This window comes from Spea bombifrons, chromosome 5, assembly GCF_027358695.1.
Source record: "Spea bombifrons isolate aSpeBom1 chromosome 5, aSpeBom1.2.pri, whole genome shotgun sequence".
Lineage (NCBI taxonomy): Eukaryota > Metazoa > Chordata > Amphibia > Anura > Pelobatidae > Spea > Spea bombifrons.
In genome coordinates, this window is record NC_071091.1 from 90469424 (window position 1) to 90494423 (window position 25000).

Genomic DNA, 25000 nt, shown 5'->3' on the forward strand with positions numbered 1-25000 from the left:
GGCGGCTTTGCGACTATATAAGGTAAGAAAGGGGAGGTCTCTCTTTTGGGGTCGGGACTAATAGTGGGGGCGTGTCTTATTAACCACGTAGCGATAAACTTGCTAATGCACATCAAGGTCCAGGTGCTATTTAAATATATATATATATATATATATATATATATATGCAAATATATGTGTTTATATATATATATTTATATATATATATATATATATATATGTATATATATATATATACACATTTTTCCTAACCAGTAATAGTCAAAATGTCAAGTTATATATTTTTGCATTTATTGTCTGATAGCTGAATTAGTAAGGCCACCAGATATGCCCAAAGTATTCTTTTTATTATTATTATTATTTACTGTTATCACCTTTAATACACGCATCTATTTGTGATGTTATATATCCGTGGAGAGCGTGCAGTAAAGCTTTTCTGTGACTGTGTATGGTCATACGAGCTTTCCTCAGACACTATTCAATGCAAAAGAATGATTTGCTGTCAGTTTTACTGTTAACAGCTGCTTAACACCGGACTATACACCAAGCACAACAACGCCTGCGATCAATCAATATTCAATGATATCAGTCATGCAGTTCTTTTAGAATCCGGGCAGTAGGGTGGTCAGGCTGCAGAGGGCATCCAAAACAATTGTAAAAATAAGGTATTGGATTTAGTGACTATATGCATTATATATTCATTACATCATAATAAATATAATGATAAATAGATATAAAACAGCTTATAGAGTTGGTGTGGAGACATTCAATAGTTAAAGTGGCCTGAACCCCTTAATTTAGAAGTTCCGTGTACCAGGAAAAGCATATACATATATATATATATATATATATATATATATATATATATATATACAATAAAACCATTCTAGGACACCTGGATCTCCACCTCATGAGAGTTGTAGTTCAACGATAATTTGGGAGATATAGCGTGCCTGCGTCTTGATGGATATGTCATTATATTATAGAGCTTTACCCTGATCCTTTGTCTTTTTTATTTTATTTCTGTTTATAGGAAAAAGGCACGATTTATATATATAGAAAATGTATAATTTAAAAAAAATAATACAATTCCAGCAGCCAGCATAAAATCCCCAGTAAAACGTGAGGAATATCCTTAAAAATACCCGGTTTCAGGCCCTTTAGGAGTGTGCTTTCAGAGCTGCTTTAGTCTCCTCTGCCCACAGTCCGGTAATCTGAGAAGACGTGTAGGGGGAGCTAAAAAAATATTTAAGTTATTTTAACTTATACACTTTACCTAAATGTCACCTTTGATTAAGCTGCCAAACAATAGTTTATCACGCACACGTTCTACATTTAACCATTGATTGTTTAAAAGAGAGGCGATCTGTACCGTCAAGAAGATTTGGAATCACCAATTATATGATTTTTTAATTCCTCTAGTCAATAAAGACCTTTGAGAAAACACCTTGTCCACCACCCCTGCCCCATTAAAGGTTTTTTGGGGGTATTTCAATATGGACAACATTATGAGATTTCAAACAAAATCTTTAAAAAAATGAAATCTATATATATATTTAAAAAAATTTTTTTTAAAAAAAAAACATTTATTCTACAGTCTAAATAATTATTGGAAAAACATGATTACGATATAATACACTACAAATAGTAGTTAACCATTAAGAACAGAACCCTTCGACTGATGAAGGGTTAAGTGTTTTGAATTTAAAATGTACAACTTCTGCATTTTAAAATTGCATCTCTGAAGACTCCGCAATCCATTTGCTGTATACTTGAATGGATACTGAGTAACTCAGCTAGCATGTAGAAAACAGAAGAAATTCCCTAGCAACTAACAGCATTTCCAAGAAAAATAATAAGTTTGCCCTTTTGTACATGTTAAATGGCTAGTGAATTTTTGGTACTGCAAAACAAAAAAAAAAGTGTCCAATTAGGACTACAGCAGGAATTAAATTTTGCAGCTCAATAAAATATCTGTTTTTATTGGAAACAAAGTAAATGCATTAACCGTATTCTGCATTCCTGGAAATATTTGTAGTCATGCATGTCTAGTTGGAAGCTTAACCCCTCGGTAGCCAGAATTTGCTGGAGCGCTTCCTGTTCGATTCCTTTGCAAGCAGTTCTTGAAGCCAAGGCTGTAATGGTTTATCTCCAACTGTAATCCTTAGGAAGCAATAATAAGACAGATCTTACCAAAGATCCTTACTCCTTCTTCAGGAGGTCACTGAGACGCCTTTCTCAGAAAAGAGACACACATAAAACCTGGTCCTGAGAGATTTGCATTAACTTAGAAGTCAGTTGGATGCAATTGTTTCCAGTACACGGAATTTTCATAATAAGGGATATGTGAATATCGTATATAATGAAACCAATAACACGTATGTATTAAGGCGAGAGAAGGGTCCCACATGTTATTTTGTGCTGGAAATTTATAATGCAAACCAAGTAACCTGAATGTAAAGAGAAAAAGGGGTTAATGTAGGTGGAAGGTGAAAGGTCAACTGAAAAGCCTCATCTTCCCAGATGCTTAATGCTAAACTGATCTTTTTAATAAAAAATCTGTTTCACAGATGGCGTTTTAATGCCTTTGGCAGTATGGGGCAGTTTAAACGTAAGACGTATGCTAGTAAAAAATATTTCTGTATTTGACCAGAACAACACCTTTTGCTTTTATGTTTAGAGGTAGAGGACATGTGGATATGTTTTCTTGGCATGGAACCCAGAAGCTCAGAGCTGATAGCCTTTCCATATGGGCCTAAATACCTGAATACCCAATGTCTGTTAGCAATGATCAAGCAAACAATACTGTATTCACGTTGGAATTTTTTTTTTGTCTTAATAGTAACATAGAACCTTAATCAGCCAGAAATCCTGCTTAGGAATGTGCTTTCTTTGAATAGCTTTTCTTTATTGGAAGAGATGGTGGTCTGAATGGGGTAGATAGACAAACAGACAAATGCATGAATTCTCTAATTAAGTTTAAGATGGCGCGCGCCACTTAGGTTCGGCAAATCCGGTACTTTAATGTGCAACTGCTGGCCTTAAAGTTCCGGGGCAACTTCCCCGGTCCGGCCCAGCTTCAGACTCGTTAAATGTTAACCTAATAATATTTCCTCGCTATTGATTTTGTATTGGAGGCAGCGTGAGAATCTATCCATTTTAGCTCAAGGCCCCGAGATTCTTATTAAAACAATGAGACCCAAGGGCAAATCTTAGCACCCTACAAACATTTTATCACTTTTATTGTTTTGCTATTGTCCATTGAAATCCTATAACACAATATTAGGGTAAACCATTTCACTACGGCCTGGGTCAGTCGAGGCAAACAATAGGGAATATATATTATACATGCTATATTGTTATTGTTCTCAAGCTCCAATTAGTCAGGGATGTCCACACAGGAGAAACCTAATCACGCACATTAAGCAATACAGCAAACAGTGCATTACAGGCTAGTCTTTGACCGTGTTTTACAGGATTGATTGATGGTCTAATCTCGGGTCATTTGAGGCCAGCAATTTTCATGGTCAGCTTGGTAGCCTGTATTTGATGCAAGACATGTAAATTCTACGCAGCATCTGTCATTCAGATGGGGTCTTGTTCTTGGCTTCAATTTTGCAAGTTTGATGATCACCGTTTTTTTCCTTTATATGAAAGATAACCATGCATTTGGTTAATTGCACTTTTCTACTCTTACATCTGTCACCAGCGTGACCAAGTCATCTCTCATCTGTCGAGCTGCTATAGGGCTATTTGCATATATGCGACGGGCCAAGCAAATGCAGTTTGTTGCCATCATCTCTACATGAGACGATGTATGTAGTCTTTAGGTAGATTTTGAATATTACATTTCCCCGGGGAGAATTTCTCAGGTTTTCTTGTTATCCATGTTATGGTTGGTAGCACAACGGTTTAAAATAAGAACCTAGAATGACAAGAAAATAAAGAATAGGAGTCCAAATGGATCAACAATCCAATCCCAATATTTGCAGTAGCCCTTACAGAATGCAATGATACTTTGATTAGTTTGGCATTTATGTTCTAACTTATTCCAGTAGGACTCTGACAGTATTGTGATTTAAAATGAAATATTCCTGATATGTGAAGTTCCAATTATTGACCTGTCATTGTCCCAGTATGATGGTAAAAGAGGTCAGTAGATTTGTACAGCTTTTATTTGCATAAAAATCATTGTGCTGGCGGAAATTGGAATAAGTCGGAGGAACCGCAAGCTTGTTTTGCCTAATGGCATTCAAGTAATTTGCTTAGATGAAGAAACCTGAATGGAAAGATAAACAAAAATGTATTTCTTTCTACTCTGAGACAAATACCCCACTATGGAAATTACATTTTTTGTACTTTCTGTAAGAGTATTATTCAAGAAACTAGATTTATAAGCTTGCGAGCAGGGCCCGCTTTACCTAATGCATCGGTTTGTCTTAGTCTGTAAATTCTTGTTCTGCCATACCCGTTGAATATATGCACTTTAGGAAGCGCGCGTAGATTGTAGGCACTATGTTAATAAAAGGTAACAATAATATAACTATTTTTATATATTTTAACATACATTTTCTAAAAAGTTAGAAAATGTCAATCCTTCATTGCCTTTCATTACTTTCCGATCGCTAATTTCTTACACCTTGTGTTCTTAAAATTTACTTCTTGCATACGCGCTACACAAGAACAGTGATGTTTTCTATTACGTGTCATCATCTAATTCTTACCTGTCATCATTTAATTGTTATGATGTAAGAGGGGATTATGAGATAAAACACATGAAGAGCGTATTTACAACTAATTCAGTGTACTCATTTTTTTAACAGTGTTTAAGCCAGATGGTATTTTTATCACCATTAAGGGATATTTTTAACCGTGACATTTGTCAGTGATGCGTTAACAAAATGGGGCTAAGGTGTACACAGAAGCGTTAAAGATACAGTGAAAGCTCAAACCCTACATTTGTAGAAACTAAAACAGATTTTTAAACTCTGCCTACCTCAGTTAAGTGTTTCACTATTTATTTTCAGGTAACTAGGGAATATATTTGTCCATCTCATATTAAAATGATTATTAACAAGGGCAGGTGTTTTCACCCTACAGTGGGTCCATATGTGGCTTTAAGTGGCCCCAGTCTGTGTCTGTGCCCCAGTCTGTGTAAAAATATATTATACAATATTGCTGTTTACAGTTGGGCAGCACTGTTGGAATTTGTTTTTCAGGGTTTTTTTTCTGGGGGGGTGCTTTAATGCAAATAATAAAAATAACAAAAAATTTAAAATAAATAACACTAAAGTCTATTGTGAATATAAAATGAGAGGTGGATATTAACTAAGTACCTTATCAATAAAAAACAATGGATATTATTCTCTTGGTGTTTCCACCACTGAAGACGAACTCAAGTTCCTAATTAGATGTTCTCAAGGGTTAAACAGTGTAAAAATGGGCGCTCTTATTTATTGAGAGTACATTGAGAATGCATATATAAATAACAGAACAAAAAGAGACGTTCCATAAAGAACACCTGTCAGTTATAGCCCCAGACACAGCACAAATTGGCCAGATAAAAAGCAGGCTACAGTACGATGCTCATCATGTACCCTCATCACACGAGGCTGATGACATTGAAATCACTCGAGCTTCACAGTTGTGGTTTTGCATATCGCCAGGCACTGTCAGGAATAGCTGCGTATCGCCAGGGATTTTCTTCTAGATGCGTGAGGGTAAAACAGACATTGTAACACCACAAATGTTTGAAAGTTCAAAATAAGGGAGCACTGCAGTGCCCCAGCCTGTGTCTCATTCTTCAAATATAAATGTACTTCGTACACGTGCTAGAAGCAAATTAGTGTTAACGGTTTAAAATGTGAATGATGCGTGATGTGTTCAGACCATTGGAACTCAAAGGGGTAAGTAGAATCATAGAATCCTACGGCAGATAAGAACCATTTGGCCCATCTAGTCTGCACGTTAAAGTAAGTGAATGATATTCAAGGGAAAGCCTGCTTTCTGATCACAGCATAAACGATTAGATCAAAAAATAGCTGGCCACAACAGATCCCCTGAAATCCCCAGACTGCTGAGTAAGAATAGATTCGTGGTTCAAGAACAGTTTAAGAACGAAGACGTTGTTGTCCTAAGGACATCATATGAAACTAAACGTATAATGTTTTTACAGTCATTTTGGAGTCATGCTTTTTAAAAGCCTGCAGTTTATAGCGGGTCTAGGAGAAATGACAAAACTAGAAAACTCATTTAAAAACCTAAAATCAATCTTTTTATTCGCATTAACCAATTTCCCATTTAGCATTGACCTTAAACGTACCATCGTTTTAATGCACTTGGTTTTAATGAACGTGGATCTTTAATCAATAAAATATTGTTACTTATCTCGAACTCGTATTTTTAACTTTTTTCACCACCAGTGCCAGTAGTCATTTGCAAAGCACCTAAAGGGTTAAACTTAAAAGAGGCCTTCTGCTACCCACAATAATGCTGTCGCTGGAAATTCCTACGCTTTAGTTACTATTGATCTATAAATGTTGAGTTTTAGCTACACATGCATACACTTAACTTGCAATAAGTGTCATTAGCACATCATAATCTTTGTATCCCCTCTTAAAAACAGGCAATAGTAGGCGCTCTGTTGGAAAAAAAAATGAACAAATACGATCGGGCAGATTAAAATGGAAGAGAACTTTCCTTCTGCTACATCTGGTTTTACTTTACATGAAAATTAGTTTTCAAACAAACAAAAAGCTGCAGACAAGTCAACTTGAACTCATTGAGCTAGTTCAACTGTGGCTTTCTTAAATAAATCCTGGGCGCAGAAACTGTTTATAAACAGATGCAGTAGATGCGCCTGTGGGTACAGAAAACTGGGAACCCGGGATAGGAACATCAATTACATGGTTTGTAAAGCGAAAGAGCACTTGGATACTGCTTACGATGAGGAATACTTACTAACCGTACAATAACCCTTTCAGTTCTGGCATCAAACAGTTAAATGGTAACAAGCATTTTTCGGTCGTTACATATTAAAGTTATTCCAGAACTTGTGGGTTTATGGGTTCTTCACGTACTATTCTTGGGTTAAAAATATAAATATGGTTGCTCTTACTCGGGTGTAATATATCCAATTGCACTGTTTCAGTCTTGTCCAATAGGGGTTAAAATATGAATAGTAGATTAGAAATAGTCCTTTATTGCGTATTATTTTGTGTGTATGTGGCCATGTGTTAGGGAATATTGCACCCTTCTTGTAATAAGGTTTCACAACTGTGACAAAATTACAAAGGGCATGATGGTGCAATTACAAAAAGAGCATGCTGTATAGGTTAACGGGACCAGATTTAAGGCGGCATAAATGAAATTATTTATTTAAGGCACCCAGCCTTATGTACAGTATGTATTGTAGGAGGTAATCATAAGTATTAGCATTTGTATGTGAGTAGCTAATAAGCCACAAAGGGTGTTAAAAGGATATACTATCATAGTCATCATGTTTATATATGGAACAGTAGTAAGAACAAATCCTCCATTCACCAAACATACAGGGAGGGTTCCTTAACAGATAGATCCGCACATAAGTAAACTTTAGGTTGCCCAATGTGGTGGCGCAGGGATTACCGAATGACCTTTGCCACGCCAGTGACAGATGTATGACATTCTCTGACCCTGTTATTTCTTTGGAAGGCTGTATAACACAGACCAGTGCTACTCATTATCAAAACAGAAAACATTCATATTCCATTGTCGAAGTGTAATATTAATGTAATAGGCACTTTTCTTAGAAAAGCCAAGGGCTATTAACAAGCTCTTGTTCAAAACAGGTATGGGGAACATGTTTTGATGCATACATGCATGCTTGTAGGTTAACATCATGAAACATTTGCCCCTTTCACGCTAGGGATAATTAATGTATTTTTAGTTATGGTTGGCAGACATCCCATTTGTTAATGAGCGCTTATGAAAAATTCATCCCAGTGTAGAGCATAGGTTTGCACTAAACAACTGCTGCCCTGTGCTTTGTATTTTTAATATGCTTTCGTTTGTAATTGCTTTGGACCAAGCATATGCAGTCGGTGCTTGATTGTTGTTAATGCCGAGACTCCATGTTGTTGGTGATTTAAGCCCAGGGCGTGCAAACTGCAGCATGACAATGGTTGGCAGTCAAACACCTATCATCTCCAGCTTGTTTGAAGCTGGTAGAGGATGATATTGCTTGGAGCGAAAATAAGATCAGACCCCCCCAACCCTTCATCTTCCTGCCATGGGGGTCGAGTTCCCTGACCAGGTCAAGCTGTTAGTCTGTGTGCATGGGCCATGAAGACAATTTAAAATGACAGGTATGAAAAAAGAAGTAGGGCGTCAGGACCACCAAAAGGACTATTCTTCCTGCTGAGGACAAAGAGCATCAGAAAACGCTGCCTTTTCCCCTCACTCTCTGGATTTTAACTAACTGAACAAAGAATGATGTGCGGCTAAATGGCTGCTACTTAAAACTGATACATAATTTAAGATTTCCTATTATGAGACAGCTAATATATATATTTCTTTATATTTAAGCACAATCCAATTATAGAAATTTGGTTTAGACTAGTATTATTAATATATATTTTTTGCAGTTGATGCATTTTTTGCCCTAGTAATTCGATCACATTTAATAACCCTGTAAAGCTTATCCGGTTTGTGTCTTAACCCTCTACCTTCTGGACCAATGTTCTGTTAACCCTCATTTGAAGAACTTGAAGGGTTAATACAGTCGATAATTGTTAATATAATGCAAGTAAATAAACTGAAAATGATAATGCTATTATGATGCACGTTGTTTAACAGACTATTATTAATAAAACTAATGTTAGTTAAAACAACCTTTTCATAAAAAAAACTACCAGAGTACATTTCATAGACAAAATCCTCATTAGTTAAAAAAAGGTGTAACAAAGATTAAAGAACATTTCTCTTAATTAGATTCAGTTTTCCGGCCAATTACTAAAATGATAACAAATAATTTCACTGGCAAACATACTCTAAATTAACACCCGGTTATTTTTCAGTATATGCGTGTGTTTGGTGGTCAGCCCACTTAGTTATACAGGTAGATGTGATTTGAGAAGAGCTAATTGCCTCTCCTGATAGGAAATAAGATAAGTATTAGCAACTATCTGTGAGCCAAAATGTTTTGTTTTCATGTAGAATCTCAATCACATTTACAGCTTGGATTGTTCCAAAAAACATGCATAAGGTCCAGATTACATGGCTTGTTAAGATACAGTTATTATTGTTCAATAGGACCCCCAAACTCTATCTTGAAATCCCAAAATTGTATGTGTTGATAATAAGTGCCCATATGATAGAAACCAACCAACCGGGATCCATGTATTTGCTTACACTTTACAAATTGGAGGAAAGTGTATTATGATCTAAAGCCATTACCCCGGGAAATGGTATGATCCAGCCACAAACTTTATATTTTGTAATACGCATTGTAATGTCTATTTCCTCTAGACACTATTGTTATGAAGATCACAGATGGCCTTTATACTGTAAATGTATCTTCCCCATATGGGTTTTAATATGCTGCCTGCATTATTTAATGTATTGTCACAGAAGACATTTTCTGTGAAGAAATATTTGCAATGCAGCCATTTGCTTCCTAATTGATTTTCCACGTTTGTTGTTTAGTGGATAGATAAGTAGAGCCTGTGATATTTGATTACAGAGCAAGGCACCCATTTAACCTCCTGTTTCTTTGCTGGCCAGGATTTCAAACAGGAGATAGGCCACCTCCCTCAGGCTCAGAAGGATCAGCCTTCTAGCAGTAATCCCTAATGCTATGAAATAGACCCGATAGAACGTCTACTCACTTCTTCAAGATTATCTTTATGAATTTTCACTTTTTTGTCCAGAGGCTCCACAAAAGGCTTTGAAAATAAGATAAGATCTCGTAGCTTATAAACACATACCTGTAAGCCATTATATGCATGTAAACTGCAGAAGATCTAGGTATACTTTTGGGGTTCTTCAGAAGTATACATTTACAAAGTAGTTGTCACAGAGGTCATTTATTCATACCTAGGAGAATACCAGGGTAGGATACCCAGAGCTCTTCATCTTCTAGGGTAGTGGCTTCTTTAAGGGACATGGGTATGGGTCACCCTGTTTCGGATTGTTCTTCTGACCCACTAAATGTAGGATCCAAAAGATAAATCATTACAGAGGTCTAAGTTCTTTATGGAATTTCTCTAACTGATACCTTTTACCGTTTGCATTTAAAATGGTTATCTTTTAATAGAAAACAAATTAAATTTTCAAGAGAGAAAACACCAGTAAAATAAGCATTTTCTAAGCTTCTAAGTAACGTTCATACATTTTTTACCATTCATTTTAGGTCAGAGAGGTTAATAAAAAGGGAAAAAAATGGTAATTATAGCTTTAAAATACACCTCAATAACCAGCGCACACCTTGTTCTGGTCAATTTATTCTCAATTAATTTTGTTGTGTTTTCTTCTGTTATTATAATGATATACTGTCATCTGTTAAACCTCTCTCTGTAGGATTTTCTATAGAAAAAGCCCAAACTAATACAAAGACCCGTCGACAAAGGACACATTACGGGCTATAGACAGCATATGCAATTTAAAAGGCCCCCGAAGGGTTAATGTTTATGGTAATTTAAAAATCTTTGTAACAAAAGACTAGATAGGATGATGGAAATTATATTCAGCCTTTTTTTTTTTTCCCTATTCTAAAGGCCCCCTTTCAAATCTTTGCCAATGGCAAAATAGGATCCATTAAAGGTAAATGTGAAAAGTAATTTAGTATAAATATATTATTTCAAAGAGCCCATTTCTTGTAGTGGATGGTTTTAATTTCTGTAAAATTGTCATATATCAGGCTGGTTGAAAATCTCTTGAGTGTCTCTTTCCATCACTTTTTCTCTCGCTCTCTCTCCCTCTCTCTCGCTTTCTCTTTCTTTCTCCAGTGGTCTCTCCATTTAAATGTGTCTGTCCTTGCTTTGCTCTCCCCGGTGATCAAAAACCAGCATGGGGGAGTTTGAAAATTCCTTGTATCTGGGAGTAAACAATTCCATTCTTTAGCTGTCTCTTAAGCTTCTGGAGAGCGCTAAATAATACTCGGAACATAAGCAGTACATTTTAAATGTCTGTTTTTCTTTGTCTGTGGTTTTGTCACTCCTCAAGCATTATGAAGAAAACGTCTGCTCTGTAATTCACTTTGCACTTATTTAATTTGTGTTTTCATGGTCAGAAGGGGACATTCGGTCTATCTGATACTCAAGGAAGCCTGATATAAACCAGAATCCTTGTGCTCACGACCACAATTAAACCCTTTTATGCACATTCAACTTCTGCACAGAACTTGAAGAATTTATACAAAAAAACGGCCAAATGTTGCCCAAATACCAACAAGCTCTAAAAATAGCTTTATTGTAAATAGGTGAGGCAGATATTAGATGATTGCAGCATGATTAACCTTTTGAATGGTGTACTAATTTTAAAAATTCCGGAATTGTATGAAAAGTTAGTACAAAACAAGTTGTTACCATGGAGTTTTAAATCTAAATCCTGTGACTCAAATTATTTCAGCACGCAATCATAATATCCAGGAAATACTAATTGCAGCCATTGCGCTGTCTAGAACAGTGTTTGATAATATCTATAGAATGAGCCGAACCATATAATATTGTTTATTGTTTTCGAGGAATTCCGCCTGTACTGGCTGGCTGAATTGAACACCTGGGTCTATTATCTAATTACCATTTTGAGTCATTATTGTATATTTTTTTTGAAGGTTTGGAGCATGAAAAAAAATCACTATGGAAGTTTAACCTTACTTATTGTTCTGGGACCGAAGAAAGAATGTGCCGTAACAGTTAACATTTTTTAAACTGTGGTTTGGAAGACATTTAGCAAAAACTTTAAATATTGCATTATTTTATTCCGTTACATTCCTGAGATTGGTGATTTTCTTCAGTATTTTCACCAAGAACAAAAGAAGGAAAATTAAAGTAATCTTCAAAGGAACCAGTGGTATGTAGAGTAGACGGTGGCATTCAGACTAACTAAACCTATTCTTCTGAAACAATGTGGTTCTTAGAATGGTCAATGGCTGCATAAACATGGATCTTTTAAGAAAGTGATGTCACCCATGGCAATTTAGATGCTCATGCGTATTTAGAAATTAGGTGGGCAAATGCAGCTGTTGAATGATAACAACTCTCATCATTCACAGTGAAAGTCAACAGTAAATTAATTAAATACATACAATAATGACAAAAAGACATAGATGGCCAGAGAATAGACGCTGGCCATTTAAAGATTTTGAAATATTTTAATCAGAATTCCTGGGAACTATCTGGGTTTGACCTGGAGCCTCCGGGTGAAGCGCTGCTTCCCTGGGTCTCTGGGTCACCTTCTTCTTTCTCTATTTGGCCACACCCCGTCCCTAATAGTATTAGTTGGCGTTACAAATATATCTGTCAACTAAGTAAAATGTTTCAGTTTATTGTGTTTATTTACTAATAGTATCCACGTATGACAATTTGATAATAGAGTTGTCATTATTAAATGAAATATACATTTCTGTATTTGTACTGTTTGTTTTCTAGAGTTAAACCATCAATAACAGAACCGATCTGCTTTTACTTGATTATTTCCATTGTCCTCTAAGTGTACACAATTCAGATACCCAAAGGCCGCTGGTCGCTGTGTCCTGAGGGCAACACACACATAAAGGTAGAGAGAACAGAGTTAAATGGTTATTTACCTGCTAGGTAAATAAAATGTTATTTTGGTATAAAACTGCAAAATGCTACTACAAATAATAATACCTTAAGGAGAAATATTTTTGCTGTTCTTAAAAACACACACTTAAAACTAAATATATATATATATATACAGTCTTACAAAAAGAACCCAGATCAAAAATCTTTTTTAAGAGCTTCCTTATTATACGTATAAATACACTATTAAAAGCCTTAAGTATGCATTTGCCATCAGCACCCGCGCATTGCTTGTTTTTAGGATTATTGACTAACTAGAAGCAAAAAAAAGCACTTTCAGTGCCTCCACGTTAATTGTGACCCAGCTAAAATTAGAAGCTGTGAACTGAACCCACAGCCACATTTAAACTTTTGCATTCCAATAAAATGAGCGCATACTGTGATATACCTGGCACAAGGTCTAAGACATAAACACGCTCATCAGGGAAAGCTAAACAACATGTTATTTGGATACTGCCCTTCAAATTAAAATCGGATGTTTCATTCAGAAAAAGCTATTACATTAAACATCCAAATCAAATTAAGGTGCTCTGACGGTTAACTGGCTAAGTGACATAAGACATACACAAATCTATGGACGTGCTCATCCTAGACAGCTTTGGACTTCAATCCTTGCCGTGCACACGCAGGTTCTGGTTGATTATGATGGGCGTTATAGTCTGTAGCAGCTGATGTGGCCAGATGTTGCCTATTGTCTGTCTAGATAAATATCCTGGATTGGCCCTTTTTCATGCTTTGTATAAAACCCAGTTTTCTGAAATGTTTGCTCTTATATTCACAAACAAAAATGATTAAAGGCGTTTAGATATATGCCTGCTCTCTGTAATATATATATACCGTACACTATATATTCTTAACGAGTTAAGCCAGATTTTTAACTCTAGATGCTCATTTACAAATCAGTTTTCACTTACGTAAACCCGACACATTTCATGTGGACCAATCACCACAACTTTGGAGGTATATAGTTTAGATCTCTCTCTCTATATTCTTACCACGTGTACAATACGATTAATATTTTACTTTCCAGTTAACAATAATTGGTTGATTTGTGGTTAAAAAAAATATATTAAAACTCATGCTCTACTAATTCCGCTAGCACAATGTATAGATTATATATTATGCTACCGTTATGCCAGTACCTGGGTACTCCCAGTGTTTGAAGGGCCAGAATCTTGGGGTCACAGAGTCTGAAATTTTCATGTTCTACACAGATCTCATGATCTAGTGACTTTACCAGCAGCATGTCATGGTTGATATCCCTACTTGAATGCAGGTTTGACTAATGATATTTTCATGAGGACAGGTATTAGCAGAATTTTGTTAAAACATCTGGCGGCTATTAAAGGGTTAATATTTCATGATTCTCAGGGTTAGCTCGTTTAGAACGTTCCACAGTTTTGCCCATGATGCTTAGTGAGTTAAATGCTGGCATTCATGGGAAATCTATTTCACGTTCTACTGTTTTGCCCCAACCTCTCAAGGGCGACTCGATCACTAAAGTAGACTCGCTGCAGTCTATAGCTATATGTCATCGTTTTAAAAGAAGATGAAACAAAGAAAAAAACAATTCCTGTCGGAATTTAGACTTCATATTTATTAACCAAACATTTCCATGCTTTTTTTTCCCCCCCCGCAAGCCTTTAAGATTAGTCATTGAACAATTAGCTATTTTCATGAAAGAGAGGTCCCGTTTTATAGGCTTCAACTAAGGTTCTGCGAAATATGAACAAGACATTGTTTACTGTAGCCAGGAAATTTGTTGGCATTGTTTCTGCATAAGCGAAGTATCTCTGGATTGTCTCAAAGTGTTAGCCGCTTATTTGCAGACATGGGAGCTTTTAGTGAGCAATTTAGGTCAATGCATAGCAGGGGGAAGACGTGTTTAGGCGACAGATTTTAAATCACTATAATATAAATATGCTTCTCTTTTCATCCGGAATTTGCTTTCTTTCTAGGTAATTTAGTGCAGCAGACATGCACTCATGGTCGTCTTTGTAATGTTAGGGATTAGGATAGTGAGGATTAAATGCTGACCCATAATCTTCCATCTCAACTTTAAGAGCGAAATATAATATGCAAATGGAATACATCCATTTTGTGTTTACATATTTTAATCTCAGTAATTTAGTTTTAAGATGATGAGAACTCATCTTTGCCTTATTTCCTTATTTGAATCCCACAGCAAAATACCATTAAAAATCTTTATCCTTACGTCTTAGAAAATAAATGTTTATCCAATAGGGATTAAAACATAATTTACTAGATAGAGTTTTTACTTTATGACACTGTTAGACTAATGTCATTATTAAATATGTAAATTAATGTTTCACATGATTAGGAAAATAACTTCCAATGTTTTAACAAATTAATAGTTCAACCGCATTACGTAATGGGTGGTGTTGGTAAAATTGATACATTCTTGCATTTTCATAATTTTTTAATAACTTTCCCATCCGGGATAGTGCCCACTCAATTATGGTTTTTTTTTTGTTACAAAACTACTATGACTGCTTTTCTTTATTAATCGGTTCATCTATCTCAATGTGCAATGCTTCAGTCATTTAGCAATGGGCATTCTCTTAATTGTTGTTTATCCTTGTTTTAGAGTAGTAAAGTAGTAATTATTTATTTATTGAAATGTACGTGGAAACTGATAAAACAAACATATTATTGTATTAAATTATCTTTTTCTTATATGGAAGCCAATGTTAGTCTTGAGTATGGTAGAAGCAGCATTTTAAAGCTATACTTCACCATTCCTAATTGACCAGTGTCAACGATGACAGGGTTTTGAAGTGCTTGTGATGGCACCTAAGGGGTAAGTTGACATCTTTGTGGTGTCACCTAAGAGGTAGGTGGACATCTTTGTGGTGGCACCGAAGATATAGATTGAAATCTTTGTGGTGGCACCTAAGAGATAGATTGATATCTTTGTGGTGGCACCTAAGAGGTAGATTGCCATCTTTATGGTGGCACCGAAGATCTCCAATAGAAAACACATATCACCAGAACAGTTAGCATGTAAAGGAAGGTGGCATTTTTTTTTACGTTTGTTGTACCTTTATCTAATGTCCTTTGGCATAGAGATTCCACTCTTTTAACCCTTGAATATATCAAACTGTGTTACTCAATATACCAAGGCAAGAAAGTCTGGCAGCTTACAGTGAGGACTTCACCAATGTTTTTATCTATGATTAAACAGCCCAAGTTAAAACAGTATTTGCAATCCTACTTAATAAAGTAATATATCCTTTAGTCCTCAGGCCGAATATTATTATTATAACTGCCAGCAGATTTCCTCTGTGTGATCTTTTAAATTTTATTTTCCATTAGAACATGCACTCGATTAGGATTCCTTTCAATAAAAGCACTGGGTGCAGGCTACTCACATTTATTGTGGCCTGATCATAACTTCTTACACTTTCTAAATTCAAATATTTGGTTATAATATTACATTTTACAAGAGACTAGGTATCAACTGTTTCATCTTAGTGACTAAGAGAGTTACACAGGCAGACACAAATATAGCAAAGATAGACAGGGGCTTTAAAAACTCAGAACAGTTCATAGAAATATAGAATTTAACATCAGATAAGAACCATTCAGTGTATCTAATCTATCTGCTTTGACTACTCAAATGCCTGTCCCAAACTTTGATGTGATCTATGGGTGCAGTGCTCGGCATCATTTTTGTATTAGCACAAAATAAAATAAAAGTTCTTTAAAAATAGTTTTAATTTTAAGCCTAACGAGTAGTAACCCCAATTTTGTTACCTTTAAAACACAAGCAAAAAATGCAAGATCACTTTTTAAAATATACCTTATATTTGGATAATATAAGAAGCAAAGCAGTCCCGCTGTAGTAGATCTGATACATTACTAGGATTGATGGATCTCATAGTTTGTTCTAATAATGGCTGCAGTTTGTTGAAGCACTGTAATTATGGAGAAATGTATGAGGACTGTATTTTGTAAAGAAAATTACTTAAACATGAATTTTATTTAAGTTCTGATTTTTTTTTTGTTGTTGCTTTAAGCTACATTTTCTCATGTTACCAAATAAATCCATAATTATTTTTTCCAGATGCATTTGGCTCTTGCTATAATAGAGAAACATAACATACATCTGCGTGAAACATTTTAGACTTAATTAAAAAGGTAGAATTCAAAAATGTTTTCCACTGAATAATTGCAGTCTTAGCTCATTTATCTAGCTGGTCTTGCAGGTACAGAATATAGTGTTCCCTCCAGCTTTTTCAATCACAAACAGTCTTAGAAATGATGTTGGTAGACAGGAAAAAAATGTTTAGATTGTAAATTTAATTCACCCAGTATATCTACATATATAATGTTGTATAATTAATCTTTTTGCATTGCATAGATTCTAAGGAAATTGCTTGGTTTCACACACACAGCATCATAATATTTTAGCCCCAGGGTTGCCAGCTGTATGGTCTGTATTAGTAATTGTGATGTTTTAAGGAATGCTTTTCCTATCCTTAAATTCACAGGCACTTACTAAGTAGATAATGGAATTAAATGTTACAAAAAATACTTTGGTGTCAATGGCAGAAAAGACACAGAACATTTAGCTTTTAAAGTCAAAACTGCCACAATAAATATATATTTAAAATATCAATTAATTTACTTCGATCAGTGGTCATGAGGCTACCAAGTTGCTTACTTTCTTGAGATTGTCAGAAAATGCTGTAGCTTTTCTGCTAATCTATGTTGTTCCTTAAATAACTATGAGTAACTATGTAATTTGGTTCAATCTGTTCTTCGATTCCGCCTACTGAGTTTAGTTTGTGACTTTAAACCAAAATTCTGTGAACTCATAGACTGTTGAATGAAGACTATAAGTGAGTTCAATTTTAGTGGCTCGTGAAGATTGAGAGTTATTCTGGTAGCTAGTGAAAGATTCAGACATGACAAAAGCCATCATCAGCATAGCAAGCATAGTAAAATACACTTATGCATGGACATGTCTAAAGACACAAGGACGTCACTTGGAATCAAAAAGTGGTATAACGTGTTTTTGGTAGTTAGTGAATACTTGGAAAGGACAGATCATGGTGGTTTGTGTTTCTCAGAAGATCTGCTTAGCACCTACCATCAAGACAAGTAGCTCTCCACCTTGGATCTTCTAGTTGTGAAAGCTTCCTTACCATTCTTTCCATAAAAGTCTCCAATCTGTGTCTCTCCAAGTATTCTTGGGTTAAGGTTCCCATCAATAGTTGAAGTTGTAATAACAAAAATGATGGTCATCAAAACTATTTTAACCCAACACATATCTTTTTAATGGAATCCATGGCACTTTCCATCTGTCAATCATGCCAGTAACCATAGCAAATCTAATATCATTTATTTTGCATAAATCATCATGTGAGTTATCTTGAGTTATTTTTTGGTTAAAAAAAGACAAAGTGGAGAAAAGAAAAACAGTTTTATCGTCTAAAAGGTATCATAGGTTTTTCAAGGTCTGATATATGCCCCATAACTTTGCCTCGGCTTGGCAGCAACTTTCTGGATACAAGAAAGCTATTTATTAATTGTAAAATAAATCATTAATGAATAGAACTTCATGTATATTTGAGGAAAGTTATACCTTTCTGCTACGAATCCCCGACAATATGGCAGTGTTTCGTTGCCAAAAGGTTAGTATTACATTTTTTCTGCAGGCTCAATAGTGGTTACTGGTAACATGTGTTTCGATGGTATTTTTTTATTTGGACAAAAGCCAAATAATGTTAGTGTATGTTTAAAATACTTAAAAAAATAAATTAGTCTTTTTTTTATTAAAGTTGGTAATCCAAGAACTAAGATGAAAACCTCTGTATAGCTATAAAGTCTACAGAACATGTGTTATAAAGTATTTCACTACACAGGTTTCTCTAAAGATACACAGCAGACCTGTGTTCCTGCCAATTAGTTAGCAGGTCTATCAGTGGAGGTCCATCGGAATGTAACTCGAGACTCAGGGAGGATTTAGAAGGTTGCACAGGGAATACTATGCTATGATTGGTTGTAAGGGTGGATATTAAGCACCAATAAATATTTAGGATGAAAGAAAACACATATTGAAATGAAACACTTTCAGTTAATTCCTTCTAAATAAAACATGGAACTCATGTAATAGGGAACAACTGGGAAAATGTCAGAGGGCTTGACTCTGCCAGTTCCATAAAGAATTGGGTAAATGTATGTTTTATTAAATTAATTTGATGAATATGTGATTAGCTGTATGGGTTTTTCCCCCCAAAATAAATATATGTGTGTGGGACATTGTACAAGAAATCACTTTCATGGGTTTAATATATATATATATATATATATATATATATAATAGAGGTATATATATATATATTATTATGTCACTGTAACAGTATCTCGTTCCATCTCTTAAACTGTTTTGTACTTACTTATCAATTAAGGATAATCCATGATAAGGAAATTCATTGTTATGCACTAAAATGCAAGACTATGAATTGTAACATTTTTATTGTACACGTTAACTTGGTATTGAAAGCGACGGGGTCATTGATCAACAGTTAGTGAAGATACTTACAAATATCCTACCTAGGCTACACCTAAAAAGTCAATATTATTTATTGGCTTCAGGTTTAACTTTGCTATAGATACTCACTTTGACTTGAAATACTGTGGCACTTGGTCCCCTAGTAACAAAGGGATAAAGAAAACATAACCATTTGACACAAATAGTCCCTTTGGGATTGCCCTTACAAAAACTTAGCTTAAAAGTACTTTACCTTGTAGAGAGTGCAATATATCCCTTAGTTTGAAGGCAAAACAATCTCCTTGTATCCATCAACACAACTACGCTAAGAGTGCAAAGCTACTAAAGTGGACTTCCAACACTAGGTAGGTGTAGATCTAAAAATACTGCTGGTTTGGAATATAAATGTTTTACTCTATATTAATATACCAGGATATGTGGAGCTTATAATAAAATTAACATTGCAATACTGAGGGCTACAAAATCGGCCGCATTTCCTTTGAAGTCCCATATACTTTGGTACCGTCCACTAAAGCATAGAATAAAGAAAAATATAACAATACTATTTTGTTACGTTTTTAAACATTTTTATTTGTGGAGTCGTGTCATGTGCAGACATGTTGTAACAACATGGTGTGACATAAAAATCAATTGTCTCATTTCCATGTGTGTTTGTCTATCTTTACCTTTTTATTTCATATCAGTAATTTAACTGATATGTTTATACAACGGCCCATTTTATTTGTAACTTATTAATTTAATTTAAATTTTATAGTTTGCAATTCCATCCTTTAAAGACCACAGATTGTTCTACTGACCATTCCTAGGCTTTTTCTAATGAAATCCCATTGTCGTTTAAAATATGTTCCTTAGTAGCCTTTACAGTAACTTACTACAGTAGTTAAACTTGCTGACCTATAATTTTCAGATTGAGACTTTGTTCTGTTTTTGAAGGAAGACACCACATCTGCTTTCTACCAATACAGTGGTACCTCTCCAGATGAAAGTTGGAGATATTAAAGCCAAACACATTGAAATTCTTAGAGTACACATTTTTCTTGTCACATAAGATAATTTCATTAAAATGTACTTTGAACTTTAAAGTTTTTTCATATTGTACCGATGGTAGTAAATGGAAAAGATTTTGGTGTATGGCGGAGGAGCTTGGAGGGGGGTGTACATAGATTAAAGTTCTGTAAGTTTCCACTAACTGTTCTCTGATACCTTGCTTCATATCTGATGAGCTTATTAATGAAAGGGCTCTGAGCTTGCAAACAATTAGACTAATCACCCATATGACATCATCAAAGGCACAATCTTTCAATCCAACAAGCAGAAGTAATCTAACATGAGATGACATAATGAAGATAGATACAGTGTGTTTTTAGAACCTTCAATGTTCTGTACGTCTATAAACATAAAAAGAATATTTCAGAATAAGCTAACACCAAAGTCGATATGTAGTTTACAAGTAGTCTTGCCGGTATTGCTAAATTGATGACTCCACGCCTTGTGTTTTCATTATTCACAGCTATGAAATTAATATACTTTGGTGCGCGTCCTTTGTAATCAGCAGTCACCTTGGCAGCTCAACTGAATAAACACAAACTCGGTTTCTAGCTATTTTCAGATATCAACCCTTTGAGGGCCAGGAGGGATGGGTAATACATTGCTCTACAGAGTGAAAGACAACCCTTTGACATTTGAAGGGTTAAGAGACACTGATCTCTGGTTACTGGCATGTGTGCGTATGGTGTGTGTATGTGGGGGGGTTGAGGGGCTTGTGATGAACTGTTAAATAAAATGATCTGTCCCGAGGCCAGTCACTTGGTTCTTTGCCAAACAGTAATCCAGCACAATTAACTATCAAAGATGCAAGCACTCCATTATTCTAAGAGATCAGACTTCAGCCACCTGGAAACTTACAGAACTCACCCCATTTTTTTCTTCCTACATCACTCTTGGAATTGTAATGGGTTTTAGCATGTACAGAACCAATGCACCAAGCCAATACGCTGACAATTGGGGTCAAGTTTGCAAAGTGCATGTCTGAGAAATTGTCTGTCTTATGGACGGCTGTGCTTGGCTCACTTGGCATGAGATGCATACCTAAAAATGTTACACAACTTCCATAGTGAGGTACCGAGTAAGCACCATCTTAAACAGCGTTACAGGGGAACTGTTTTAAGGCAACATCTATAGTATGATATATACAGTAGTCAGGGCTAAATTTTCCTTAAAGCAGTCAAGGCATGTGGGCCATTTTCTAGGAGGCCATAGGCGGCAGAAGAGAAGCTTAATAAACCCTTATAAGCCATAATATGGCTACTATTGGGTTGATGGGGTTCATCAGCCACTATGTTAATCCAGCCTTGGCATTCTTATAATTAAGCACTTCCTCCATTATTCTGATTGCACCATGCAAAACCACAGCATACTATCAGCATTAGTTTGACCGTATGACAAGTATATTTTAAGCAATACTGGCAGTAGAGAAAATGAATTTTCTTTTTTAAATAGCACAAACTTTGTGCCTGAAACATTTCTGAACCTGAATCCCTAAAGAGTGTCATAATAATTTATGTCATGCCAAGTACATTTGAAAGTGTGTATGAAGCCACTTGCTGTGAGACTCCCAATGGTAAAATGTGCCACATAAATCAAGGATACTGAGTCAAGACATGTACAAATGTTATTTTGCCTGTGTTTTTATTAAAAACAATAATTTATTCAATTAAAATGTTAGTTAGGCACATGTATACACAATCATGCTATGTTTTATATAAATACTTATGTCATCTGGCATTAGAATATTGAATATTATCAGTTTAGGCATTAAGTTTATTTAAAAAATTACGTTTATTTAAGTTTACTTGAAAAAACATCCTGTGACATTTTGTTTAGAATAAGATCACTATCCTCTGATGGTGAGACAGCTGCACTGACATCAGTAGTGAATGGGCCTAACAAATTGCCGCTTTATTATTATTATTAGTTGTTATTTATTGATTTATTTCGTACCATCATATTCTGCAAAGCTGTACGAAGGGAGCTATATATTTAAAAAATAAAATAAAAATAAAATAATATCTTCATTCAGGCAATGGCACATGTCCGTGGTGTTGGCGGGGTATCTAGTGAAATGTCCGTCATAGAGGCTGGTAACTTTGGGAAGTGTTGATCTTGTAACGTGTCACTTCCTGCCTCTGTTTTTATATAACATCTTACTTCCTGCCTCGGTTATTATATAACATGTCACTTCCTGCCTCTGTTACTATATAACATGTCACTACCTGCCTCTGTTAATATATAACATGTCACTTCCTGCCTCTGTTACTATATAACATGTCACTTCCTGCCTCTCTTCAGGGGTTGTACAAGGATTTAGGCTGTAAGAAGCCATGAAATCTTTGAGTACCAGAATGGTGCCTTGCAAGCCACATTCAATCAAGCTCTATATTTTTTTTTATTATTTAAAAATTGTGTGTTTCTACTACAAAATTAAAAGAAACACAATTACGTAACTGCCAGTAGGCAATTCATTTTATGTTCAATACATTCCCCTGCACCCAGCCTTAGGTCTGCATGATATAATACTGAACATTAATGCTAATGTTGAATTTGGAAAGATGAAGGTAATTGGTACATTTCTAAACGAGGCACTATTGAAAGCGGCCTGCAGGAGAGAAAATTCTGTATTAGTAACCCAACAAGTCAGAGGAGTCTTTTCTTCTGAAAGAAACAATGATACCAGTAATTAATGACCCTGACTCTGTGCCAAAAAAGCTTTCTTCTGACAACTCCAACTTAATTAAAACTTAAGACATTTCAATGGCTTCAGAAAGCCCCTTATGGGGTGAACTCTTGCAAACTCGTGAGAAAATTCTGTAAGTTAAAGGAAAAGATGTGTGTTACTACTGGTTCCATGACTCTAATCCCTGACAGTCAAAGAATCTATTTAGGCAAAGGCTTTTCTTTTAAGGAGCTCACACCTGCAGGCTTACTGACACTTCCTCTGCACCAGAAAAAGGCACTTTTTGTGTTGCACGGAAGATCAGATAATAAAACTCTTGCTGTTGCTTTTGTTTTTGTGCATTGTTCATTAGCCTGTGAGTATTGCAGTCACACTTGATATGCTTGGTGGTAGAGCAGCTCTTTCAGATCCAGGGCTGTTGCAAAGTTTGGTGCAGAAGGGCAACAAAAAAGAAGGATAACCCTTCATGCTCCAGGAGGTTGTGTAATGTCCTTCTTCGCTAGAAAGGCCTATTTTACTTTTCTTATTTCAGGCCAAACTAGCAAATACAGTAAGCAAAAAGAAAGTTGATGCAGGTTTGGACCGTTTCTAAGGGCAATTAATCTTTATTTTATGAGAATTTGGGATCTACCTTATATTGCAATGATAAATTGTACTTTTGGTGCTAGTGTGGAGAAATTGAAGATGTTTTATTACCCACTAAAAGATATCTAGACATGCAATGTTTTGCTGTTGAAACTATTTTTTATTAGTTTTTTAAAAAAAAAAATCTATAGCCTTATGCAAATCTAGTAATTTTACCGTAATACATTTGCTTTTTGGATCACCCCCTGAATCACAAGGTCATAATATGATTGTTGTTGCGAAAAACAAACTAAAGAAGTTTTGCAACTATTGTTATTAAAATAACATAACTTTCTCTCCCTTTTATTGAGAAATAATTCGAGCAACATTTTTTTTTTAAAAAAAATTGCATAATCATTATTTTACATCAGGTATCTGGATTGTTCTTTTTATGGTGGAGAAGGAATCGGTGGCATTTTAATTATCAAAACTGGGGCACTTAAACCCACTTCATGATATTGTATGCCGTTATAAAAATGGCGGGCTTTAAAGTCTTTCATGATGGCGTGGAATGTCATGTGAAAAGTATATGTAACATGTAAAAAGTAGCAAGCACCAGTGACAAAGCCAATGACACAGTGGTCACAAGACAAGCTGTGATTTCTCGCCCTTTTTTAGTGGTTGTTTGGGGGGATTATGGGTGGTGTAGTTTAGGGTTAGGTATGTCGGTGGGGAGCATTAAGAAAAAAAAACAATTTGTGCCTTTAAAAGTACTAATCTGTTACCATAGATACCAGAATGTGACACTATTCTTTTGTTAACCCAGCCCTCGGAAAGTTACAGTTATTCACAGCTCATGGAGAGAGTACATCTTGTCATATTTAACATGTGATCACTCTTAGTTATGTCTAGTTCCCTGGGCTAGTTTAAGTCCAATACTAGATAATCTTAGTCGCTGTGGGTAGTCTTTCTTCTTTGCTGCCCAACCATATGTCTCCTGTAGCATCGTATATAAAGCACGCTCCTACCTTATACATGGTATGTTCCACTAACTTTGTTTGATAAACAGATTAAGATTACCTTATCATATACAGAGGCTGTGGTTACAGGAAGGAGAAAGACTTGCGTGTCATGTCATCGCTGTGGTTATAGAATATTCGCAGGGTAATTTAATCTTTAAGGGTAGGATTTTTTTTTTTAACTAATATCTTTCAGATGATGTTGATGATTTAAACTTCCATACAAAGTTTGGCATACAAAGACGTTTTTATGTATACCTTATTAAATCCATATAATCTAATATGACATTATAGATAAAATAGATTAACCCCTGCTTTACACGCGCTGCCACTGATTTGT

At 35.4% G+C, this 25000-nt stretch overlaps 1 protein-coding gene across 1 annotated transcript in view; it reads left to right on the plus strand.

The window, feature by feature from the left end:
- Nucleotides 1–25000, plus strand: part of ZFHX4 (zinc finger homeobox 4) — a 108134-nt gene that overhangs the window by 26978 nt on the left and 56156 nt on the right. The window contains exon 3 of the mRNA XM_053466003.1: nt 1–22. This exon is cut by the window's left edge and continues 481 nt beyond it. Within this exon, the coding sequence (XP_053321978.1) occupies nt 1–22 (22 nt within the window). The remainder of the gene's footprint in view (nt 23–25000) is intronic.